Here is a 24,364-nt window from a genome sequence, read left to right on the forward strand (position 1 = left end):
TCTAGGTTCTTGTATAGATCTTATAACCACAATAACACATTCTCAAAGCTTCTGCAAATGAAGGAAAAACGTGCAAGCTTCTTTCAGGTACTCTGTTTTTTACTTGTCATCAATAAAACGTACATTTAAGATGACAAATAGGGGCTAAAAAAAATTTCAGCTTAGACCACAACATCCTGAGGAGAGTGGGAAGGGCAACAGTCACCTGGCATGACATCTAGTCAGCAGAAAAGTTTTATGATCATTTTCTTACCCCAGCTCCAGGCCCTTTACCCCCAGGTTTATGGGCCTCAGACGATACCTCGCAATAACAAGTAGTCAGGGAGGGACTGTGTACACAGAAAGCCCAAATCAGAAGTTTGAGAATGAAGTAAGAGTCCACAGTTTCGCATTCTATCAGTTCCTTTGCTTCTAACGTTATTTACTTGAAAGAAGCCCGTGTAATATGAAAATATTTATTTCCATGTCTGTACCTTTAAAGCAAACTGCTGTAAGGTTTTAAATTCTACTAAAACCAGAACTTCACATAAGCCTGTTTAAAATAATATTATTATAAGCGGAAATATTATTATAAGTGGAATATTATTATAATATTATTATTATAAGTGGAAACACACCCCAAATTGATGTCATCATTTCTTGATTCAGAAGCTGGATGTTTTCTTGAGTCTGCAGACTGCATGCTCTCTGGGGCCTGGCTCACAACAGTATTAGTGTGGGGAGGACTCAGTACACTCTGGGACTCCTTGCAAGTGGTGAAGGAAAACAAAGAAAGAAAGTGTGAGAAGCTATTAAAATTAAAAATTAGAAATGTGCTAGGTTTGCACATAAATACTGTGAAGACCCATTCAAATCGAACCATTCAAAAGTCTGAAAAAACAATGAAAGTTACAAGAGAGGTGAAATTTTGACCAACAATTTTAAAGAAATCTTATGGAAATTTAAAAATTTCATCATTCAAATGCACACACACAAAAATAAATAGTCTGCATACTATCATTTTCACTGCAGTTACCAAGCAAAAACATCAAATAATCTCACCTGAGTCACCAAACAGTCTCATCACCAAATAATCTTTTTTAGTGTCTTAGACTCGATTACTGCACAAAGGGAGTTCGGCAGACCTAAGGATTTAGTCCACTGCCTTAGTCAAAATTGAAAGTTGTATGCATAGCAGCAACTGCGCCCCTACCCTCCTCCCCAACCCCCAGACAGGTCAGCACAGTTATATCTCTTCTTGCTAGAGCAATTCTGTAATGAGTAAGCAAAAGCAAATCAAAGTGAGCTTATTGGAACTCGGAACACTTTTGCAGAATTTTAATGCAAAAGAGAAAAATAGTGTTTTTGAAAACAACTGGCACAAAAAGCTGATTATGTAAGAAATCTGGGAATACTACTTACAGATTCCTCTTGAACAGCAAGTCCAATTGTTTCTGCCACAACTGCAGCCAAGTTAAAAGATGGCTTTGGAACAGGATAGCCTCCCATCCTTGGTTTATCTTTATAAGTAGAAAGAAGCTCACAATAAGTTACATATACATTATAATATCTTACTCCACTCACACAGATGGTGCAAACCCAGAACTAAAATGATCACAAATTAAAACTGGTAATTATGGAAATAGTTTGACCTGTGTCAGATAAAAATCATATCTGGAAGTGGTAAGTGGAGAGAGTGGGAAAAAGAAGAATTTCTGAGAACAGCAAACTGCTGTGTCATCACAGAGAAATATGCTTCCAATTTGAATACAGGTCTGCAAAATTAAAATACAAAGACAAGTCAACGTAAAAGTTGCTTTTCAAACTCCCAGTCCAGGGCATGAATGGTCTGAGCATGTAGAACAGTGATAATGTGTATTTATAGTAAAATGCCTGTGTTTCATATTTCCTAGGTGACACTTCCAGTTATTCTTCCTGTGTTTTTATTAGGAAAACAAATAGATGAGTTTCCCTTCCTTCAGGGGTTTAACATTACACAGTTTATTAAACTGGGCAAGATAATATGATGGGAAAGTACAAGAACTACAACCACCACAACCCTGACCTGCACGAATAATTCTAAAATGCTGATTCTTGCAGTCATTTATATTTAAATACTTCACAGGAAAAAAAAAAAAAAAAAATCAGGGACACAGAAAGTTCTTGTCAAAGAACTGTTTATGGAGAAGGACTTAAGACTTAAAGACTTATACCAATTCACAATTACAAAAAAGGGAATAATTAACAGAAGCACTTCTAAATGTTACATATTCATGTCAGACAGAAGTGCAATTCTCAAGACTATTTTGTCTCCTGTACAGTTGGAATGTAAGACAATTGGATAAGTTGCCTAGAATATAAGATATCTGCAGTAAGAGCTGCACTGAGCTTCTTTTTATTTCTTGACTCTAAGCCCTGACGCTATGCCACTAGATCATGTAATGCCTGTCTGTATGCCACTAGATACAAGATAGGCATTTCAGCAGCAATTCCGTGATTAAACATAATATCCTTTTTCTGGCTCCCATGTTTAAAGAGATGAACCCTTAGTTGTTGATAAACCTCAGTTTTACAACATTTTTGCCTTATTTTGAATGGAATTAGAACTAAATCTATTAATACACTTACTTGGTACAGGGGACAGTTGTGGATCACAGGTGTCTGCCACTAGTATCTCTTCTCCGTGGTGACTGTTCACTTGTGTGGAATACAGCGGAATTTTTCCAAACTCTAGGAGAAGATGTAGAAACATTTTCACATGGTGAAATTGGGTAGCCTGTTGTGATAATTTTCTGTAGATACAGACAATGATCCTGATCTTTAAAGGACTTGAATGTGAACTTTGATATGTTAGTAGATCCAGTAACCTCAGCACATCTGATTATTTTTATTCTGAGGTATTGCTATGACAAATTAGTCACAAATAGTTCATATTAATCCTTTCTCTCACAAATATAAGCCTAGCCAGTCAGCAATAAAACAATACTGACACATAATTACATCACTTTCTATACTAACCACATAAAAAAGTACGTATTAAATCTACATTTGACCTGTTAATATGGCAACAAAACTATTAAAGAGCAAACCACCCAAGGGAATAATTTTCTGCATCAGCCAAGGTAATGAAAAGGTGAAAAACTTGAGATTTTAATCATGACCAGCTTTGTGCCATGTAGTCCTTTCTATCTGGACACCAACAGCTTTTCATAGCCACTCACTGTGATAGGAAATGGTGTAAATACCTACATACTTAACTTCGGTTTCATTTAGTAGCTCAATTTTTTAGTCAGAAAATGGAGAGAAGTAGGTATGTTTAGAAAGAAGAAACTACTCAACAGCACTAAAATTACATAAGCAAAATAAAGGGTGTGAATAACCAACCCACCCTCTTCACCCCACAGTTGTACTATTTTTATCCTTGGAAAGAAGCTTTTAGTCAAGACTCATATTTAGATGTAATCATATATTATTTAAAATACTTTTTTTATTCCACAATGTAAATTAACACATTAAGATCATCTGGATTGTTTATCATATTTCCTGTGTATCATTAAAATACAAGCCCAAAGTCCCTTTTTTCACAGAAATATTTCTTACAGTTAAAACAGATTAGAGCTATTTCTATGACATTACAGAATGAAGTTTAGAAATTAGATGTGTACAATACTTCTGGACTTAGACACAAAACACATGCAAACAGTGTACCAGTACCAGAAAAAGAAAGATCATGTAGCTGCTAGAACTAGAACAGTTTCAGTAATATTACTTTAATTGCAGAATAATTGTGGCAAAACATTTATTTCACTCTCCACTAGATGGTGACATAGCTGTATGCACAAGTCAAACCCGAACAGATTTTTTTAGTTAGTTTGGAGATATGGGTTGGAAAACTGTTATATTTGCATGTGTATGTGGATGAAGAAAAGCAGGAGGTTGAGATAAGCTTTGAGCATATCGCTGATTTAACAGTTACTGCTAAAGACATTTTCCCCCTGACTCATATATTATAGCATAAATGGAAACAAGCCAAACCAAAAAAAACACAAGACTTTTTTTTTTATTTTCACCCTCTGCAATCAAATTTATACACTATCATTTTCTTTAGTCCTTAAAAATATACTTTAAAATTAATTAAAAAAATACAGTACTCTTACCACTGTTGCTTTCTGCAAGTTCCAAATCTGGGTGTGTATGTTCTGTGTATCGAATATGCCTATTCTCTTTTTTTCTTCTCATACGATTAACCACAGAAAATGAAGAAGTCGGAACTGGAGAATCTGGAATGACTCCTTCTTCTAATTCCACCGTTTGCTGCTTTCGCTCCCTGGAGACCAAATTAGGTGGTCAAATAAAACCCCAAGTCAGCATGATGAAGAGCTTTCATTTCAGCAAGCAGGACAGTCATATGGTTCAAGAAAGCAACAATTTGGAAAGTACAGCCATCTAGAAAATACAGTCATCTCAATAACATCACAGTGTAAAAGAGTAATACTAGAACCCAGTTTTTAGACACATCTAACAACAAATTCACACTTGCTCCATCAAGCCTAAGAACGGCATACAACCCTAGCTCTTCACAGTTGAAGTCAACAACTAACTACTGCACTATGGACTACTGCACTATGGAAGGCTTTTTCTCCTGGAAGAAACTAGGGACTGTAGAGTTTCTAGCTTGTCCTCTGAAGCATGTGCTACTTGAATGAAAGAATGCTGAAATGGATGGCCTAGTGTCTCTCTCCCTGTATGGAAGTTCCTGCGTATCCCAAGAATACTAACTGTCTTAAAAACAAAATAAAAGCTTTTGGACAATATTAAATAGTAATGAACTGCACTATATTAAAAAAATCCCCCTCCAGACCACTGGATGATACCTCTTATTCACTCACAAAGCTCTTCAGAGAGGAGTGTAAAAAGCAATGTAAACCATGTAAAACAAGTAATGTAAAACACAATATGAGTTATGAAGTTTATTTTCTCTCACACTGTCAGCTCTAACAGCATGTTGCAGAGTCAGTATGTAAAAATTAGCACGACAAATAACTATGTCTTTTCCCTCCAAAAACTCTGTTAGACATAGCAAAGAAATAACAACAAAAAAGTGTTAATTTCAGTTCTTTTAACTTAAATACAGTTTGTTTAATACTTAAGAAGGGCATTGCTACCTGTCATATGGTGGTGGTAGTGAGAAATGGAAGAGGCAGTAAAAGAAAAACACAAGGAAATCTAACTCGGCCTGCTTGGTCATCTTTCTACAGTAGCACTTTTCCTTATGACTCTCAAGAGAAAACATGGGCCAAAAGATCATTTCCTAACTATAAAGAGAAGGATGTAAGGTTTTGATCTAAGGGAAGAAGAGGAAATATGGATATGTTCCTGCTTGCATTGAAATGAACCACAAGATCTTACATAAAATAAATTAATAACATGATGGAGAACTGTAGAAAGCTGCCTGGCTTGAGACAACAAGCATTTTTGCTGTTAGGCTTTTTACCATGACTAACTTTGAACACTTAACGACAAACATTGACACATTGATGCTCTGAAGTTTTGACGAATCCTACTGTGCGATTTTGTAATTCCTCTTTTCTAGCACATTTACAGAATCACAGAATCACAGAATCACTACGGTTGGAAAAGACCTGTAAGATCATCAAGTCCAACCTGAAAAAAAAAAAAAAAAAAAAAAAACCCACCAAAAAAAACCAAAAAAAAACCCCCACAAACAACCCACGCAAGCCAACCACCACACAACAACAACAAGGCACAACACACCAAAAACCAACCCACCCAACACCACACAGCACCATGTCCATCAAGCTACATCCCACAATGCCACATCCACACGCTCCTTGAATACCTCCAGGGAGGGTGACTCTACCACCTCCCTGGGCAGCCTATTCCAATGTTTCACTACTCTCTTGGTAAAGAACTTTTTCCTAATATCTAGCCTGAACCTCCCCTGGCGCAACTTGAGGCCATTTCCTCTAGTCCTGTCACTCGTCACTTGGGAGAAGAAACCAACACCCACCTCTCTGCAACCCCCCTTCAGGTAGTTGTAGAGAGCGATAAGGTCTCCCCTCAGCCTCCTCTTCTCCAGGCTAAACAACCCCAGCTCCCTCAGCCGCTCCTCATCAGACTTGTGTTCCAGACCCCTCACCAGCTTTGTCGCCCTTCTCTGGACACGCTCCAGCACCTCAATGTCTTTCTTGTAGTGAGGGGCCCAAAACTGAACACAGTATTCGAGGTGCGGCCTCACCAGCGCCGAGTACAGAGGCATGATCACCTCCCTTACAAACAAAGAGCCATAACTGGAAACTGTATCAACTACTAACAATATCTTAAACAAATCAAAACACACAGTAAAATAATATATTCATAGAGTTACTTTGCAAATTTAAGTTAGCTGTTAGAGTTCTCTTTAAATTTACTGGCACATGGGGCCTTGTATGACAAACTAGCCTGCTATAAATATATTTTTCTGTACCTTACTTCCCTGCAAACCAAGAGGTAGTTCCTACATATCACCATAAAAAATTATCAAATTAAGAAGCTGTCATACATACTATACATGATAAATACCCAATAAATTATTTCTGAATCATAGAAACATTTATCTGAGACACCAGAAAAGATTTTTGCAGAAATGTCCTTACTGTTTCCATCTATGGATAATGAAATTCTAATCTGATAAAGGATCAGATAATACAATTCTTCTAAAATGTCATTGTTTTCACTTTTGTAAAGGATTCTTAAATTTTTTTCCTAAAATACTAAACCTTGGTAACAAATACAGAAGACTGCAAAGATCTAATTTCATGTCATGCCCCAGGAACAATCTGTTACCTTGTACCTATGTGATGATGTTATATTGATCTAGGTTGTTCATTCTAAATAGAGTAACAGGACTATAGTTCAACTGAAACAACCAAATGCAGTGGCTGTATCACAAACAGCAGGACCATCCTTGTTAATTACTGTTTATCTAGTCAACTCTGCACTGGTTTAAATGACCACCTAACATGCAGAGCAAATAACTTAGTGTTCATTGTTCATTATCAACTTTCCTACAGTGGCTGGAGATTTTTACTGGAAGCTAAATTGCAAGACTGGGGGTCAAACTAATACATTTGGATAGATCTGTCTGGTGTCAATTTTTTTTAATCTCACCTCCTAACTACTGTCCAGCTGCATAGGAGAATCATTATTGAGAAACAATTATACATTGGGAAGCATATAGAAATTTGTTCCTACTTGGTGTTAAAAAGGAGTACTCCTAGGGTCATCAAATATGTTAGTTTGAGAAGATGAAATGCATACAAAAAAAGAAAGGATGATGAAGGTGCAAATGATGGGAGACAAACCAAGAAATACAAAGGAATAGGACCACAGTCATTTTGAACTGAACTCTTAGTACTTTTACTCCTCTACCAAAGTTACCTTCTGACAAAGACAAGAAAAAATTACATGCAGAAAAAGCCTTACGTATCAATTCCTCACATCCTGTCCCATTCTCCCCATGCATGTACACAAATTGTTCGCGGATAGGCAAAACTGAGATGAGTTTCAGATGATGTCAGACCACAGCTATACAGAAAAGGAATACTACTTCTGCCTTGCAAAGTGCACCATATTTGCCTATTAACTACAATATTATAGGGCACATTCTTGCTATCATATCGTATTACAATTTGACAGTCAATTTGTAGCTCATTGTTTTTATGGTTTTCTTTCAAAATTTACTATTTCTTTTTCTTTTTAAAATTGTAAAATTATCGTAAGTTTTTTAAAAAAATTATTGCAAGATCCTGGGATTTTCTGACTAGCTGAGAAACTACTTTTCTGAAGTCTTAACCTAGGAGGAAAGAATTGGTAAAGAGTCAACAGAGGAATAAAAGAATGACACATAAGGCTTTGCTATGCACTGTGACCAGAATAACCTTGAACAATCATGAAGTCAAGCAGAATTTTTATGACAAATTTATCTCTCAGTTTAAAAAAAAGATGCACACAGTTTAAAAAAAGCAAAAATTCTGCACACTACAATGATGCTAATTTTATAATGTTAAAGTGGCTGTAGGCTATCTTTTCACAATCTATTAAAAAAGATGAAACTCAGGTTTCAAAGACTTAAAAGCTGATATTTATATTCCCAGACATTACTACTGAGGAATGGGGTGGGGCAGGGAATATCCAAAAAAACCTAAAAACTTACTCCAACTCCTTCTGTAATTGCTGGAACTGCTCAGTTATCTTTTTATTTTCATCCTGTAAGTTGTTTTTTTCATTCACTGCAATGTATAGGAAAAAAAAAAAGAGAAAAAAATTGATGCACATATGTTAACATCATATCATATGTAGTTTTGCTAGGTCCTTTAAGGAAACAGAACCAATCCTAAAATGTAATACCATACATTGCCTATGGCTTACCAAAATGAATTCTGAAGCTAGTCATTAAAAAGGTTGTAAAATGATGTGTTAGAAAATGCAAAGGTGTTAATTACTGGATCATAATATTAGTTCCACACAATCATTAACTACTTTTGTCCATATACATACAAGCAAGACTGTGTTGTAAAGATGAATTGCTCACTCAGCTCCATTGACAAAATTACTTCCTTATGTTGAAGACAGCCTATGAAGTATAAAGTAATTAGAATTTGGTTTTAGCCACTGAAGTGACCAGCTAATTGGAGAGAAAGGGACCCCCCCCCCCCCAATTTCTTAAAACTAAGTTAAATATTTTTTCAGAAATTTATTTACTTTTCTTAATTTCCAATTCATTCTGCCTGTACTTCACACAAGCTTACCGCATCACCTTCAGCCTTTTTTCCGTGCTGTCTCAAGCTAATGTAGTGATAGCTTCCAACTTTCTGTTCACTTTAATTTTCATTTTCTTTTGTGTATTTTACCTCTGCATTATTCTTGGCTGACCTTTTAGCTGGTTGCAGGAAATACATAAATTGTCATATAGATCTCATCCCAAACCCATGGAAGACTACTGTTCTGTCACAGAGCGTTCAAGAAGATTTGTACCTAGGTCTCACCTTGATTTCAAAGACTCAGAGATTTATTTAGAGATTGGTTGTACCCTGTTTGTTGTTAATCATTAAACTCAAGAATTCAGAATATTTCTATGTAAGTATCCAATATTAAAAGTCCTTGAAAAATGGATGTATTTTATATTAGTACAGAATCTAATATTTCTATAATTGAAGTACTGAAAAGCTACTTTTTGTGTCTGACATTTCCCATATTTTAAATCTCACCGAATGTCTGCTTGTTCTTGATCAAGCAAGACAACTAAACGAAACAAAATAATTAGTTAATGGTAAAGACACCCTTAACATTTTAAAATCCTGTCCTGTATTTTTTTTTAGTACTTTATACAATCTTTCCAAACTCTCTTTATGAAGACGTTTGTTGTGTCCTGCTTTCATGTCATCCAGAACAGTTTATTTTTTCCTCTCCCATATGTACAACTTCCTGATTTCAAAGTAAGCTGGCTACAAGCTGCCTGGCATGAAGCGATTCTTTTGTGGCTTCAGAGGGTTATATGAAGGTTATGGGTTACTGCAGTTAAACTCCAAGACCGACTACAGGACACAAGCTGGACCCAGGCAAATTCTGTTTGAACTTGCTACTTTGTGATCACCAGTTACTTTTGAAGTCAGGGTTTCCTTAGGAAAACTGGCAATCAGTCATTCTATGCTTTAGCTGTAGCAATAAACAGAAGCAGCTGCATTTTATCTACAGTAGCTCCTTTACAGGGTAAAGATTTTCCATGTCAATTCACTTTCAGTATCAGCACTTCAGCCTAAGAGGGTGGGTCAAATGACTAGTAATTGGTATATTACATATTTTCAGACTGTAAAATTAAGTATCCCCCAACTGAACTTGGGCTTACTAAACATACCATATAAAAATTACATCAAGTTACAGGAATTAATGAGGAACTAATTTACAAAATAGTATGTTTTGTCTTCAGACTCATGGATAAAACTCACTAAGCTCAGTGATAAGTTTAAGATTCTGCTGCCGGATATTTTCAAACTCTTGCTGCTTCTTTCTCATGTGTTCTTCAGTTACAGCACAGCGATCACATAATCCCGCTCTTAATCTACAACAAAATTCAGAGAATTTTCTGTTAAGAAAATATTGCCATACATGAAACAGCTATCCACACTTAACTGGCCTTTTGAACAATAAAAACCAGAAAAATTCTGTCAACTATGCAGAACACCACTAAATACTGCGGTTTTATATGTTGACATAGCAATATTTTGAGATTTCTGAACAATTTAATACTACATGTACTACTGTTTGCATAAATGACTGTAGATACTGGATAATTCTAAAGCAACATGCTCCACTTCAATAAAGTAGAGCATGCTACCCCTTGCCACTGAAAGCCTTTGTGAGGTGTCCTACTAAGAGTACTGTCAGATATAAACTACCATTCATTGTAAGTAAAGTTCATTCCAGCAAATAGAAATAAGCAAATAATTTCAGTAACTATAATTACTACTTCATCTAAGAAGACTATATCACTGTCATTAAGCAAAGTATAAAATAAAAAGGACAAATAGTAAGTTTGCTCTGTAACAAATACGAAGCAAATGTGAAATCCTTTATCTAGACACCAATACTTAGAAGTGGATCCAAAAGTCCATGTGAGGCATTGCCTCCACTGTCTCTAATGGTTTAGATCAGCTGTTTAAAGCATATCCACTATCAGAAAAGAACTTGTTATGATCACTCCATCTTATTTGACACCTTCATTCATGCAATGAAATGTGTGTTCATTTTACAGGTGATAACTGAAGTATATTTATTTCTGGTACCCAACAAAAAGCTAACAGTATTACCAAAGTGAAAACCACACTCTATTTTGCCTGCTAAATAAGAGACAAATTGGTTAAGAGTTCTGCATTGCTGCTGCTAGCACATGAAGTATTAAAAAAACCCAAACAAACAAAACACCTAAGTTTCCAATTTCACAGTTGAATATTGGAAGCAAAAGCCATCTTGGTTTATAGGTATTTTAATATTGTGGAATTATGGACAGAGTAAAATACTGAAATGCCTCTTCATAGTAGCTTATCTGACTAACAGTATAATAACCACAGTATTATCATCACCTTGTATTAAACCACATTAAATACTCTTTTCGTTTTCCGCAATATGAGTACTTCATCTGCTGAGGGATTAGAAAAGTCCATTCACTCCACAAATGTGTCTCTACCTATGTGGTGTGAAAGTTTATTACCCACACAGTTACAAGTTTATCCCTAATGCCTTTCACAGAGAAATAGAGTTGAATACAAAATGTGAGCATCATAGCTCTAAAATTTGAGGTAGCACAGGAATATGGGAAAATAGTTTTACTATGTAACGATCTCCTGTTCCCAGAAAGCTTCTGAAAGCCTATCGGCAGCAAATATAACATACACTTTCCAAAACAAGTATCACCTTTAAAAGATGGAAAAATGCACTGTAATTTCACGTCTATTGGTTTTGTTTTGCTATACCAGACTAAATAGGAACAAATAAGGGAAAGACAGAACAGGTCAAAATGTGACCAGAATGTCTAAAGTCCAAACGAAGGCAAAAGACAGAATCTGTGATTAAATTTAGGTAAAAGAGACAACTGTTAAAAAAGATGCTCCAAAATCTGAAAGATTTCCTACTGAGTTATTTCATGAGTTTCAAAGTATATTATATAGCTTGCCCTTGGGTTTTGTACTTGTATTACATCTCAATTGATATCAAACTTACCTCTACAAAAACGGATGGAAAAGAATGTGCTTTAAAATGGCTGTCTGCCTCCCAAGCTGATCTATTTAAGTTTATCTTAACTGAAGTAAAGCAAGCTAAGCACTTTGAAAATAACAAAATAACAAAAATTTAATTCAGTCAGAAGAATTTAAATTCTACTTTTCTTTAAAACACACTATTCGGATTGTATTAGAAAAGGACTGGTTTACGAAAAAAAACCCCAACCAAACCCAACTTGCAAAGTATCCAGAGCTACTCTGTAAGAGCAAAACACAACAAACCCAAAAGCTAAAGACACTACTTCACCTGTCTTCTAAAACCTGGATAGTGTCATGAAGTGCTTTTTGCTGTTCTCTGAGCTGCTGGTTCTTGGTATAAAACTCTTCAAGCCTCTCTGCATCCCTAAAACCAAATAGAAAAAAGTTAGCTCTAGCTTTAAATTACAGCTATTAGTTTTTCAACAGAATTCTCTCTGGCATGTTTCTTTCCTATTCTTGGGAAATGTTATTATCATCAGCACAAATATTAAGTTGAAAATAAATGAAGCAAGTGTTTCTGATGAATGGTAATTTAGAAATGTCTGAGTTAGGAAAGGAGCAGCTAGTTTCTAATTCATATTACAGTTGAGCTTCTGTTGATATATCTGATTTTTTGCTCAGGACAAGAATTAGAGTTGATGACAGTCAAGGCATAAAAGCTAATAGTATTCAAGCAACAATTTCAGGGAACGTAAGCTCAAGCACTTGTCCTATTTTACTGTGTTGCTGAGCTGTTGGGAAGCTAATTGAGGGGCTTTCAGAATCAGGTCACTTTTGTCTTGTCTTAGCAGTGAGTGCTTCTTGCAGTGTGGCAAACCACATTAGGTTTGTAAAGCTCTGACAAATCTTTAGATCCATTAGAAGTGTAGTTCCTCAAGAAGCAATTCTCAGAGTCTATAGAACATGGATTCCCATAATATGAATACAGGGAAGAGAACTCTCTTCCCAAAAACCTCAGAAATAGAAGACCTTGGGGAAAATAACCTTCTCTAAAAGCCAGGACTATTTAATTAACAAAGAACATTTCCTCCTCAAAAGAGCTAAGGAAAAGCGGTAACATTAACTTCCCAATTTCAGTTCCCCTTCACTTTTATTATCAGATCACAACACCTCTTCAAGATGCAAACAAGGTATGAGCAACAAGCACCATTTTTTTCTACAAGGAAATTAACTTTCAGTAAAAACTAAGCAGCTGAATCTATGTAACATGACAATGACTAACTTCTGAGAATTCATTCCCAGCTCTGCTTTTTACCATGGAATCCTTTGTGTATTCCATGAAAGTGGGTGTTTGTTTTCAGTGTGCCTGAGATGGATTATTTGAGGAATTGAAACTGGCTCACAAAAAGCTGCTAAGCACACACACAACAGGAAACGAAAACGTATTTACTAACTTGTTGATACAATTCATTTACATATTTTTAAATTGGCACTATCCCTTGAAGATACATTAGTCATTTTATATTGCTGATATTAGAGTAATACAAGAAATTAACAATCATGGGTCAAAGTGAATGGGACAGCCGGAAGCTTCCACAGTGTACAATCACAGACATACTTTATTAATTCTGAAATTTAAGAACAGATATTTTATTTTTCTTTACTACCATCCAGACCAATATCGTCCTTTTCAGCTGCATATAGAACATATAAAACAGTGACATGCAAACAGCATGATGAACCATTTAAAACTTATACTTTCATATGGGAAGGACAAAGTGTTAAAGTTCTGTTACCTCAGTTCATTAACCAAGTACAGCCAGGCCATGGCAAAATTTGAAGTCTGACAAAAGCAGTCTGTTTTTTTCTGTCTATGGCATAAGAAAATCTCTTTTTTTTTCAGTTTATGCAACTTACAGAAGGCCTAAAATATCAAATTTTCAAGTCTTTTCTCAAGCTACCTTTAAGTGATTCTATGGCATTAAGTTATTTAAAAAAAAAAAAAAAGACATTAACTAATACTCCATGCCTTCCATCTAAACCCTGTAAAACGTCACATTAACATAGTAAAATGACAGAAGGAACTAGGCTTTTTTTTTAAATTCCCATGCACCTGATAAACATGATAGATGTTTTTGGCTATGAAGGCACATAATGAACGGTCTCTGACTTAGCATTTACAAGTCATTAGCTCCAATGCTGAAGTGGGGTACAAAATAAGGCACTCATTGTCAGCTGATTACCAAGTCTGAAATACTAAACCTCAGGTATTCAGATGCACCAAAGAGAACAAGACCTCCTATGCAAGAGTATTGTATCTACATGTGGTAATTGTAGAAAGAGTCCAATAAACAATAATTAAACCATTTGGTATGTGTTCAGTCACATCACTGATAATACTCATCATCTAGAAAATTAACTAATCAATTCAAGATTTTCAGAACGTGGAAGCAACTCATGACATATCAGGTTAAGTTAACAATAGCAGCAAGAGATAATTTAATCCTTTTAGATTAAAAACAAAATAACTACTTCATTTATGAATTATACATAAGAAATACCAAGACATTAAGACTGATTTTTTTCCAGGAAAGTAAGCATAGCCTTTAAGTATAAAACACAGCATCAAATATTTGCTAACTGAAAGTCATCTAATAACCTAATAGAACTTCATCTACTAACATAAATATATTCCTTGTGATACTGCAGTATCAATCTTAATGTTCAGAATGCATATCTTTAAGATGTAAACAATACATAAGCTGTTTGGATTTTAATGAAAGAACTGACAACACTCCATGATACACCCTGAACTCAAAATCTTGATAAAGTTCGTATGAATTCGTATTTCCAATTGACTAAAAATTCACTGACAAACCAAATAAGCAACTGGACTCTATTGCCACTTTTTTAAAAAATAATTTGTGAACTCTTATGCACAATTAAACAGCAGCTGCAAATAGTATATACTGTGTTCTACTAGTTCTACCATTAGAGTGACACTGTGCAGACAAAAGTCAAAACCATAGGCAACTATCTATAGCCTTCACAGAAGAGATCTGTATGAATGCAGCTGAAATGTGAGAAAACTCAACACTGTGCAGGCTCCAAGTGCTACTGTGGATTATCAAATGCCGGCAGGATGGGTGATATTTAACTGAAATAAGCAAAACACAAGCTCAGAGGAGGTTTGAGCACTACAAAGGATAAACAAAATCCAAAAAGGTATCTAGGGAAGGGAGCAACACGGGCATTACATAACTGAAGGCCATTTCTTCCAAAAGCCTAGTGAATAGAAGAAAGAACAATTTTCCTGGAAGTGAGACACAGTTATAACTACAGAAGAACAGTTATAATAAAAGGAGACAGCAAGTTAAGTATGTACTGTAGTACAATCAAATTATACTAGAAAAGCCAGTATCATTATAAGATGCATTTACATACTTCATGTTACAGGAAAAGGAAAGATGGATTCTACCAGAAGGAATTTACTCCTATGGAAAGAACACCTGTGTTTCCCTCCCAACTGGAAATATAAGCACATCAGGGAGTTTAGACAATAACTGTCAAAAATGCTTGAGAGTTGCTCGAGTTACTATTGTACAAAAAAAGCACATGATGACCTAATTTTTTCTAGATTAGGGGAGGGTTATTTCCTGCTTACACAATTTGAAAAATGTAACTAAAAAAGAGACAACTAAAAAACCTAATAGGAATTAATGAGGAAGAAAACTGACTAGATGATGACAGAAACGTTAATTCTGAAAAAACACAAACTATGTTTGAGCGCACTGTGGCTACACTTTAAAATTGTATTGAGTTTGCGTGGCAGCGCTTTGGTAGCAGGGGGGGCTACAGGGGTGGCTTCTGTGAGAAGCTGCTAGAAACTTCCCCTATGTCTGATAGAGCCAATGTCAGCCGACTCCAAGACGGATCTGCCACTGGCTAAGGCCAAGCTAATCAGCAACAGTGGTAGCGCCTCTGGGATAACATATTTAAGAAGGGGGGGAAAAACTGGGAAACAGCAGCCGGAGAAGAGAGGAGTGAGAATATGTGAGAGAAACAGCTCTGCAGACACCAAGGTCAGTGAAGAAGGAGGGGGAGGAGGTGCTCCAGGCGCCGGAGCAGAGATTCCCCTGCAGCCCGTGGTGAAGACCATGGTGAGGCAGGTTGTCCCCCTGCAGCCCATGGAGGTCCACAGTGGAGCAGATATCCACCTGCAGCCTGTGGAGGACCCCATGCTGGAGCAGGTGGATGCCCGAAGCAGGCTGTGATCCTGCGGGAAGTCCATGCTGGAGCAGGCTCCTGGCAGGACCTGTATACCCGTGGAGAGAGGAGCCCACGCTGGAGCAGGTTTGCTGGCAGGACTTGCAATCCCACAGGAGACCCACGCTGGAGCAGTCTGTTCCTGAAGGACTGCAGCCCGTGGAAAGGACCCATGCTGGAGCAGTTTGTGAAGAACTGCAGCCCGTGGGAAGGACCCATGTTGGAGAAGTTCGTGGAGAACTGTCTCCCGTGGGAGGGACCCCACGCTGGAGCAGGGGAAGAGTGTGAGGAGGAAGGAGCGGCAGAAACAACGTGTGATGAACTGACCGCAGCCCCCACTCCCTATCCCCCTGCGCCGCTCGGGGGGAAGAGGTAGAAAAAATCGGGAGGGAAGTTGAGCCCGGGAAGAAGGGAGGGGTGGGGTGAAGGTGTTGTTTTTTTAGATTTGGTTTTACTTCTCATTATCCTACTCTGATTTTGATTGGTAATAAATTAAACTAATTTCCCCAAGTCAAGTCTATTTTGCCCATGATGGTAATTGGTGAGTGATCTCCCTATGTCCTTATCTTGACCTACGAGCCTTTTCCTGTCCAGCTGAGGAAGGGGAGTGAGTGAGTGGCTGTGTGGTGATTAGTCCGGCTGGGCTTAAACCATGACAAAAATGAAGATTGTATATCTTTGACTTCAGATGGCAATGCTGGGAATGCAAATATGGAGTATTTTTGCTAATTTTAAGAAGAGTTTAATGTCTTTAACATATCTAATATAATTATATTGTTTTCCAAAGTGGAAAAAGATCAAGTAATTTATTTTTATTCTTCCTACACAGCAACTCATAATACAGGTCATGTGTACTATTAACATAGTATTAATGTAATTTAACCTGAAGTAAAAATTTAAATTAAGAATCACATTAGCATATCTCTTATTTAATTAAATATGGCTTTAGTCAGCAGAAGGAAAATAAAAGCTGATTTAATACTGTAAATACATATTGTGATTCTACTGTGCATGTAAATCTTGTAATTCAGATTTTTTTCCCAAATTGCTTCTAATGAACAGAACTAAAAGTTAGTAGCAAATAATGACTGCAAAATAAGATACATATGTCTTAAAGTATATGAATTGAGTGAAAATTAGCAAGGTTATTACTAGAATCTTTACTGAATGACTGAAAGCTGAGTTAAGGCACAACACCTGATACTAAAGGCAAACGTAGCAAAATAAAAATTCTAAAAAAAGTTGGCTTGTTGTCTTGTCACTTATTTCTTTCTTATAGATTTGAACTCAGTTTTAAAATATCTCCCTAATTATCTTTTGTATTAGAAGTGTCAACATCTTGATTAGCATCCTAGAAATACTGTAGATAAGAAAACCTTACAAGTCATTTGTTCAAGGAAGGCAAACCTAGTGTTCAGATTACATACCCTATAAATAGTTACATATATCTTTAGATGACTTCAGCTGAATTGAAGTGAGCAGAGTTTTGCACACGTCTGAAGGATTACAGCTCATTAATGGTACTCAGACTCTCCATTAATATATTAGATCATAGGATGAGTACTTACATGCATCTTTCCTTTTTCAACTTAGATATTTTCAGTTGTAAGCCTGAAAAGTAGAAAGAAGAAAATACATGTTACAGAATTCCAATTCAAAAAATGAGTGAAACAATGAACTAACTCTCCTTTTGACAACGACATCTGCAAAAGAGAGACAAAATGTCACTAATTTGAGAGAAAATGGCTCATTCTGGACTTCTTGAGTATGTTGTACAGGATCTTGGAAACAAATATAGCTATTATGATCCCTAGGAAACAGGGACTTCTTAAACAAGCACACAGATTCCTACTTAAACAGGTATAAAAACACCTTTGTAAAAAAAAAACCACACATGAATACCAAGCACTGTCAATATGTTTTCATTGACTATGCCTACATAAGTAGCATAAAATATGTTCTGAGTACACATAAATGCATAATACTACACTTGAAATGTAGCATCCAACCACTGAACTGAAAAATGTATTACAACGTATATGTATAAAGGAAACATTAACAATACACAATTCAAGGTTTTAAAGCACAAAAGGACAACGTACTCTATCGGAGGTACACTACCAGACCCTCTCAGCCAAAGCTTCTTTGGAACATCTTAAGGTTAAATGAGGAATGATATTTCACCTGTGGCCCTTCTCCCACACACTCTAAAATGTATATTCTGTAGCAAAGTAAAAACATTTGCAAATACAACTGATGCTCTCAGCAGGAGCAGCCAGCTGACAGCCCAGGGGCTAGAGAGCAGTCCACCCAACCTGCTTGCAAGGTTTTGGGTGCATATATGTATGTGCATAGGGGCAGGAAGATAAAGATACTTTAAGGACGGCACAGCTTAACAAGTGGAATGCAGTGCTATGGAAATTCTTGTGATACTACCCACACACACAAGCTGGCCATTCCTACTCTAAATAAATGGTCAGAAATAATCAGACTCCAATGGTATAACATTTTCGTAATTACAAATAAATTTTCGTAAGACATCAGAAAGTAACGTAATGCAATTTTTTCCCTAACGCCATATTTTCTTCAAACTATAAAAAGTTGTGAGCCACTTCAGTTTGAACAGGAGGTGTCCTGTGAGCTTCTTGCAAAAGCATTAGTCATTTAGGATAATATGATAAACTTATGACACCAGAACACTTTTAAGAAAACTTCTGACAATTTTGAATTTAAACCAAAACACATACCCGATACCACATCTTACTATAGAAAATGTCAGTTAAGGCAGCTAATAGACTTCTTTTTTCTCTCCCCTACCACACTCAACTGGGAACAGCTCAAAGGAGAAAACTACTTGCTTGAGAAGGTTCACTCTTCAGGTTACTTATAATGTAACAGTCAGCCCAGCCAGATCCTCAGTGAACCCATGCCACTGACTGCTACAAGATGCCAGTGAGACAATGAGGTAAAAACACACAAAGACTACTTAAAAAACCAAGTTCTTAGGAAATAGAGATAAAAGAAATCTTGCTATAAATGTTCAACACCTGTGAGATGTTATGTTCTATCATGCAGATCAGCATAGAAAGAGGGTTTATTTTTTTAAGTAGTTGCTATTCATCAAGTCAATTAGACATCTGCAATTAGAACCCCTATAAAGCATGCTTTAATGCTGCTCCACGCCCATTGGAAGGAATGAAGCTGCACAACATTGCATCTCCTGTATGAACAGGTAGTCTGTTCAGCAAGTATTTAGGATTGTAACATTGGCAACCTGAGCCGCAAATTGAAGAGGCAGCACTCAAAAGGCCCAGTACTGTGCTACAGGTAACACTATCTCCCCTCTCACCTGAATTCAGGAGGAACCAAACTAGTTAAAGGTTGCATTTTTTCTTAATTCAAATGAATGCAATGAGAAGGCAGGAAACCAATTTGTTACATTTATCCAAAAGCATTGAATTACTACATCGGGTGTAATCTCTTCGTCTTGCTTTTCCAGAGCATTGGGAAGTTTTAAGCATACTCATTAAGACAGCTTGGCTTTTTCAGATTTCCTTATTTAATACTCTAGTGAGCATATAAACTTCCGTGAAGCTACACTATGTACATTCCCAATTCCATTTTATCTTTCACACAATATTTCTATGGAATAGACAAGCTGCAGACTATATAAATCTACATTACCTAAAGCTCATAAGTGCTTTAGTAAATGACACACCGTGCCCATTAAAGTGATGGAGACTTTTTTTAAACTATCATTAGGCAGCTTAATTAAACGCACAACTCTATCTTATGAAACTTGCAACTTCATTAGACTATGTACCTGTACTATTTCAATTAATAGCTATGACAATTCCTGTTCTGATAAATTTTCAAATGCATTAAATACAGTTTCTTAAAATTGACTGTGCCTGGAAAGACTGCAGAATTTTATCGCTGAAGTTTTCTTGGAACAGGTTGGACAAGCTTCTGTCAGCAATGACACAGACATAATCCTACCTTAAGGGTATAGAGATGGACTAGATGACCTCCTAAGATCCCTTCCAGCCCTGTCTTCTATAATTATTTACTTTTGAGGAGCTTCCAGCCATTTCCTTTCCTACTGCAATCTATAAATGTGATTGCTTTCCTCATAATTTTCTCTGCATCTGTGACTACAGTTTTTTTCCCTATTGATTATCTTCTGCTTTTCAGAGTTAAGGAATAATTGAAAAAACCTAGGCTATTTCTTGTACACAAAACTCTCCTCACATTTCTATGCTGAAATATGTTTCTTTTTAGCATAGAGCTTTAGACTTGAATTCATCCTCAGGAACAAAGTTGCTAAGACCCACATGCAGCAAGTATCCATATAATTATTCTGAGCTAGATGCAAGTATTAACACCTGCAGAAATTAGTCACTTTATAAACAGCATTATTAAATTCCTTTCTAATTTGTGAGCACTATGCAAGTATCCCACACATTCTACAAGTAGGAAATAAAAAGTAAATACAGTTTTAATGACCATTATTCTGAGTTGCTGAGCACTTCTGAATTCCATGAAAAGTTAACTGACATGGACTATGCTCAACATCTTTGGAAACTGGGTTGTAGGTGTCCTACCCATTGTCACATAATGAATTTGAGAAAAAAAGATAATTATTTTGTCTGAAGAGGGCCAAAATTTGGAATTTTTTGCAAGTGATCAGTTTAAAAGAATAAGAAGCTGGGTTTGTTTAGCTAACATGGTGGAAAAAATACACCCTTTACAATATAGTAACATTTTTAAAAAATAAATAAATAAAATCAATTTCAAACTGTATGAGTGTGAAGTATTCTCTAGTCTATATTCTATAGATATATAAATATTATAACTTGTATAATATGCCTGACCATTTCAAGCTCATGTGTCATAAATCCTACTTTTCATGGATTCGTAATAAACAGTAAGAATTCCACAATTACAGTGTTCAGTACATTGTGCATTGTACATGCAGAAAGCGTTTTCTCCAACTGCTAACTTTCCCTTAATCCACCTTCCACCATCTTTAAAATAATTTTTTGCTGACATTTAGATTGGAAACTCATGAGTCAATTTTAATTCTTATTTATAGACTTCAGAAACCAGCAAAGTCCAGGCAAGCCTCTGTTTGATGTTTCTAAAATATCTTCCAGTAGCATTTTCTATAAGAGGATCCCCACCTTTTGAAAAAATTAACTATCCTTCAGGCATGTCTTTGATGTTATCATGGAAGACCTAATTTTACCTAACACGGTGCAGGACATACTGACAAAGGGCTAGGCATGAAAAAGACTGCCTAGTGGCAAAATTATCTGGCCCCACCTAGCATGCATTCTAAAGAGTATCTTCACTTGTATAAAGAAAACCAACACTTTAATATCATGTGCTGCACATCCCAAGAAACTAGAGAAGGGGTCACTTAACATTACCCTCTACATTAGAGCTTTTTGTTTGTTCAGTTTTTGTTGCTCAGACATGCCATAGATTGCCAGATCCCATTCTGTCAGTACTTCCGCATTTATCTGCAGTTGACATCACACCCATTCTGAAAAGAACCATCAAGAATTGAGGGGGAAAAAAAAAACCAACCCAAAACGCAAAAGTCAAAAAAATAATAAGAATGTTTTTGGGACACAATATCAAATTGTATTTCATAAGGGTACACATACTTTTTTAATGTAACAAAATGTTACTATCTGGTACATCTTTCCCTTCAGTTGCCAAAATGATAGAAGTTTTTTTGTTTGGGTTTTTTTTTTTTTGTTTTGTTTTTTTTTTAAATTGCTAACACAAAGTGTCAAGGCCCAGTGTTGCAAATTGTTGAGTCAAGACTTTCAGTAGGAGGTATGAAACATTTATACATTATAAAACAATCCCCCACAGTTTTTGAAATTAAGAAGTGATGATATAACTGGACCTAATGGACAGACCTGGAACTCTTTTGAGGCTGGTGAAAATGACCAAGGCCACTGGAATGGTCTGGCTACAGAGATTTGCTGCATGACTAAAGCTCTTAATTCACAAAAACTCACCTGCTTTTATTCCAGCCTAATATAAATACTATTTCATGCATAAGGATATGCTTGTTGGAAGATTCAGTCAAATACTGTTCTAATTCCATCCAAAAGAATGGATCGTGTGATTTAAGATTAGAAGAACAAAATCTTAACTTCTTATGAAGTATTTTTAGCAAAACATTTTATGAATATTACTTGTGAAACAATATTATAATAAGAATATAAATATATGGTGCAATAATTCATCTTTGCTCCGAGTGTTATTAATTTCCTGCACTACTGAAGAATGAACAGACACTAATAGATAATCCATAGTGAAACTGATATCACAGGTCACAAAATATAATGTAAGAATAAGTAACTCTATTATAAATTTTGTTGAGAAAATTTAGAACACTAAAAAAATGAAGAAATACTTCTCACTTCAGTAATACTAAACTGCAGTGGTATTTTGCACAAGTTAGGGGAAATAAACAATGCAAACCATTTTAATGTATCTGAAGTGACTAAACCCAAAGGCAAAAAATAAAAAGTAAAAAATTCCATTGAATAACTTGATTTGGAAACTTTGAATGATAATCCATTAAAGGTAAAGTAATGTTGAAATATTACCTAAACAAACACAGAACCCATGTAACATTGTGTTACTTTTTCTTCATTGAGCTAGCAAATAGTTTATACTTGTTGATAGTTTAAATCTAATCCTGTTAAACCAGGCTTAGGCAGTCAATCTGTAAGGATCATTTGTAATCATCCAGTCCAATTTTCTGCATAACATAAGACATTAAAAATCTATTTAGTTCCATGCAGAGGGAGCAGTACTCAGGTTCAAAGTTTTCCTGTGGTAACAAACAGCCTTCTGTGAACCCCAACTTTAACAATTTACCTTGTACTTCTTTATCATGACATTCTTTCAGCTTGGACCACAATTCCTTGAAGAAATCTCCAGTAGGTTCTGCAGAACTAGGGCTCCCACAGCTTCCTCCAGATGCATTCATTTTGCCTTTTTCTGCTCCCAACTTCTTTGACTTATTTGCAGAACTGGCTCACTCTCACACTTTAAGTTTTAAATTACATAGTTATGAAGCTGTTTCTGAAGACAGGTGTATGCCTGTAATGACAGATCGACAACACTTATGTTTGCATTTATAAGAGTATAACTTTCAGCCATGGATGAAATACAAAGCTTACTGCCTACCCTTGTCGAGTTGTACTTATACACTGGCAGTCACCCTGAAAGTGTGGAAGATGCTAAGTATTTTCCTACAAGTAATTATAAACCAACAGAATTTCCTCCCCGCCGCCCCCCGCTATGAACTTAAAATTAGATTAAGATGCTTTGGAGTGTCTATTCTTTTCCTACGTAAAGCTACAGTTAAACAGTATTCATGTTTTCCAAAGGTAACCCATGCTTCCAAAATCTTGCTGTCAGCAAAAGCATTTGTCAAAAATGTTATCAGAGATATATTTGTGTAAATGCATCCTTGACATAAACATGAATTCAAATGACATCCTTCTACAAAGAAAAGCTCACATCCCCTTGAAGTCTTTGTGATTCTACATTGAAATTACTCCCACTCCCTGATGAAAAGGAAATAGGAGAGTAATCTCAAAATTTATAAATATCGAAAAAACCCTAGCATTTGAGGAGAACTATCAAAGTCAGACAGCCCTGTCTTAAAAGCCAGACTGCCTACACAACTCAGAACAATCTTACCCATGATTCTTTGTTTTGAAGGGTTTCTTAGCACAGATGATGCCCTCAGGTAAACTACAGGGGAAGCATGGTTCTCAGATCTGGGTCTGAGCCAAGGTAAGATTCAATTCTATTGGCACTGGGTGTCCAATACTGAAATCCTCATGTAATCTCTCTGTCCTTCAGTTCCCTGTGTGTGAAAGTGGACACTAAGTTTTCCCCCTTTTTATGTGGTCAATTTTAAACACTTCTGAACCGGGACTGTGTCATTACCAGGTGGACATCATAGCTATCTCTATTACTCTGTAATATAAATTACAATCAGAAAAAAAATCTAAGGTATTTTGTACTATTCCTAAAGTAGCAGCCTAAGCAAGCAAACCACAATGTCCATATAGACAAATAAAAGGAGCAATTGGCTCTCAAACTTTTGAGGCACAAGTTACAGCTGTAGTTCGGACGATACAAGGTCTACAACCAGTCAAGAAGCTGCATTTCCTGTCTTGAGAGCCTTCAAGCAACTGAGAATATCTGAATGCAGCTACTGGTTTAAGCTGGTCCCCCAGATTCACCACGATAAAATGTTTAGTCCAGTGGTCAGTGACCTAGTGGAGGGCCTGGAGGCCTTGGTTCCAGTCTCCTATCTC

At 36.2% G+C, this 24,364-nt stretch overlaps 1 protein-coding gene across 1 annotated transcript in view; it reads right to left on the reverse strand.

Moving 5' to 3' along the window:
• RBBP8 (RB binding protein 8, endonuclease) overlaps positions 1-23,019 on the reverse strand; it is a 36,705-nt gene extending 13,686 nt beyond the window's left edge. The window contains exons 1-9 of the mRNA XM_059836302.1: positions 22,908-23,019; positions 17,570-17,612; positions 12,064-12,159; positions 9,987-10,099; positions 8,195-8,270; positions 4,137-4,306; positions 2,608-2,709; positions 1,402-1,499; positions 618-745 (exon numbers count right to left, since the gene is read on the reverse strand). Of these exons, the coding sequence (XP_059692285.1) occupies positions 618-745; positions 1,402-1,499; positions 2,608-2,709; positions 4,137-4,306; positions 8,195-8,270; positions 9,987-10,099; positions 12,064-12,159; positions 17,570-17,612; positions 22,908-23,019 (938 nt within the window). The remainder of the gene's footprint in view (positions 1-617; positions 746-1,401; positions 1,500-2,607; positions 2,710-4,136; positions 4,307-8,194; positions 8,271-9,986; positions 10,100-12,063; positions 12,160-17,569; positions 17,613-22,907) is intronic.
• Between the last annotated feature and the right edge of the window lie 1,345 nt (positions 23,020-24,364).

This window comes from Gavia stellata, chromosome 3 (assembly GCF_030936135.1).
Source record: "Gavia stellata isolate bGavSte3 chromosome 3, bGavSte3.hap2, whole genome shotgun sequence".
NCBI lineage: Eukaryota > Metazoa > Chordata > Aves > Gaviiformes > Gaviidae > Gavia > Gavia stellata.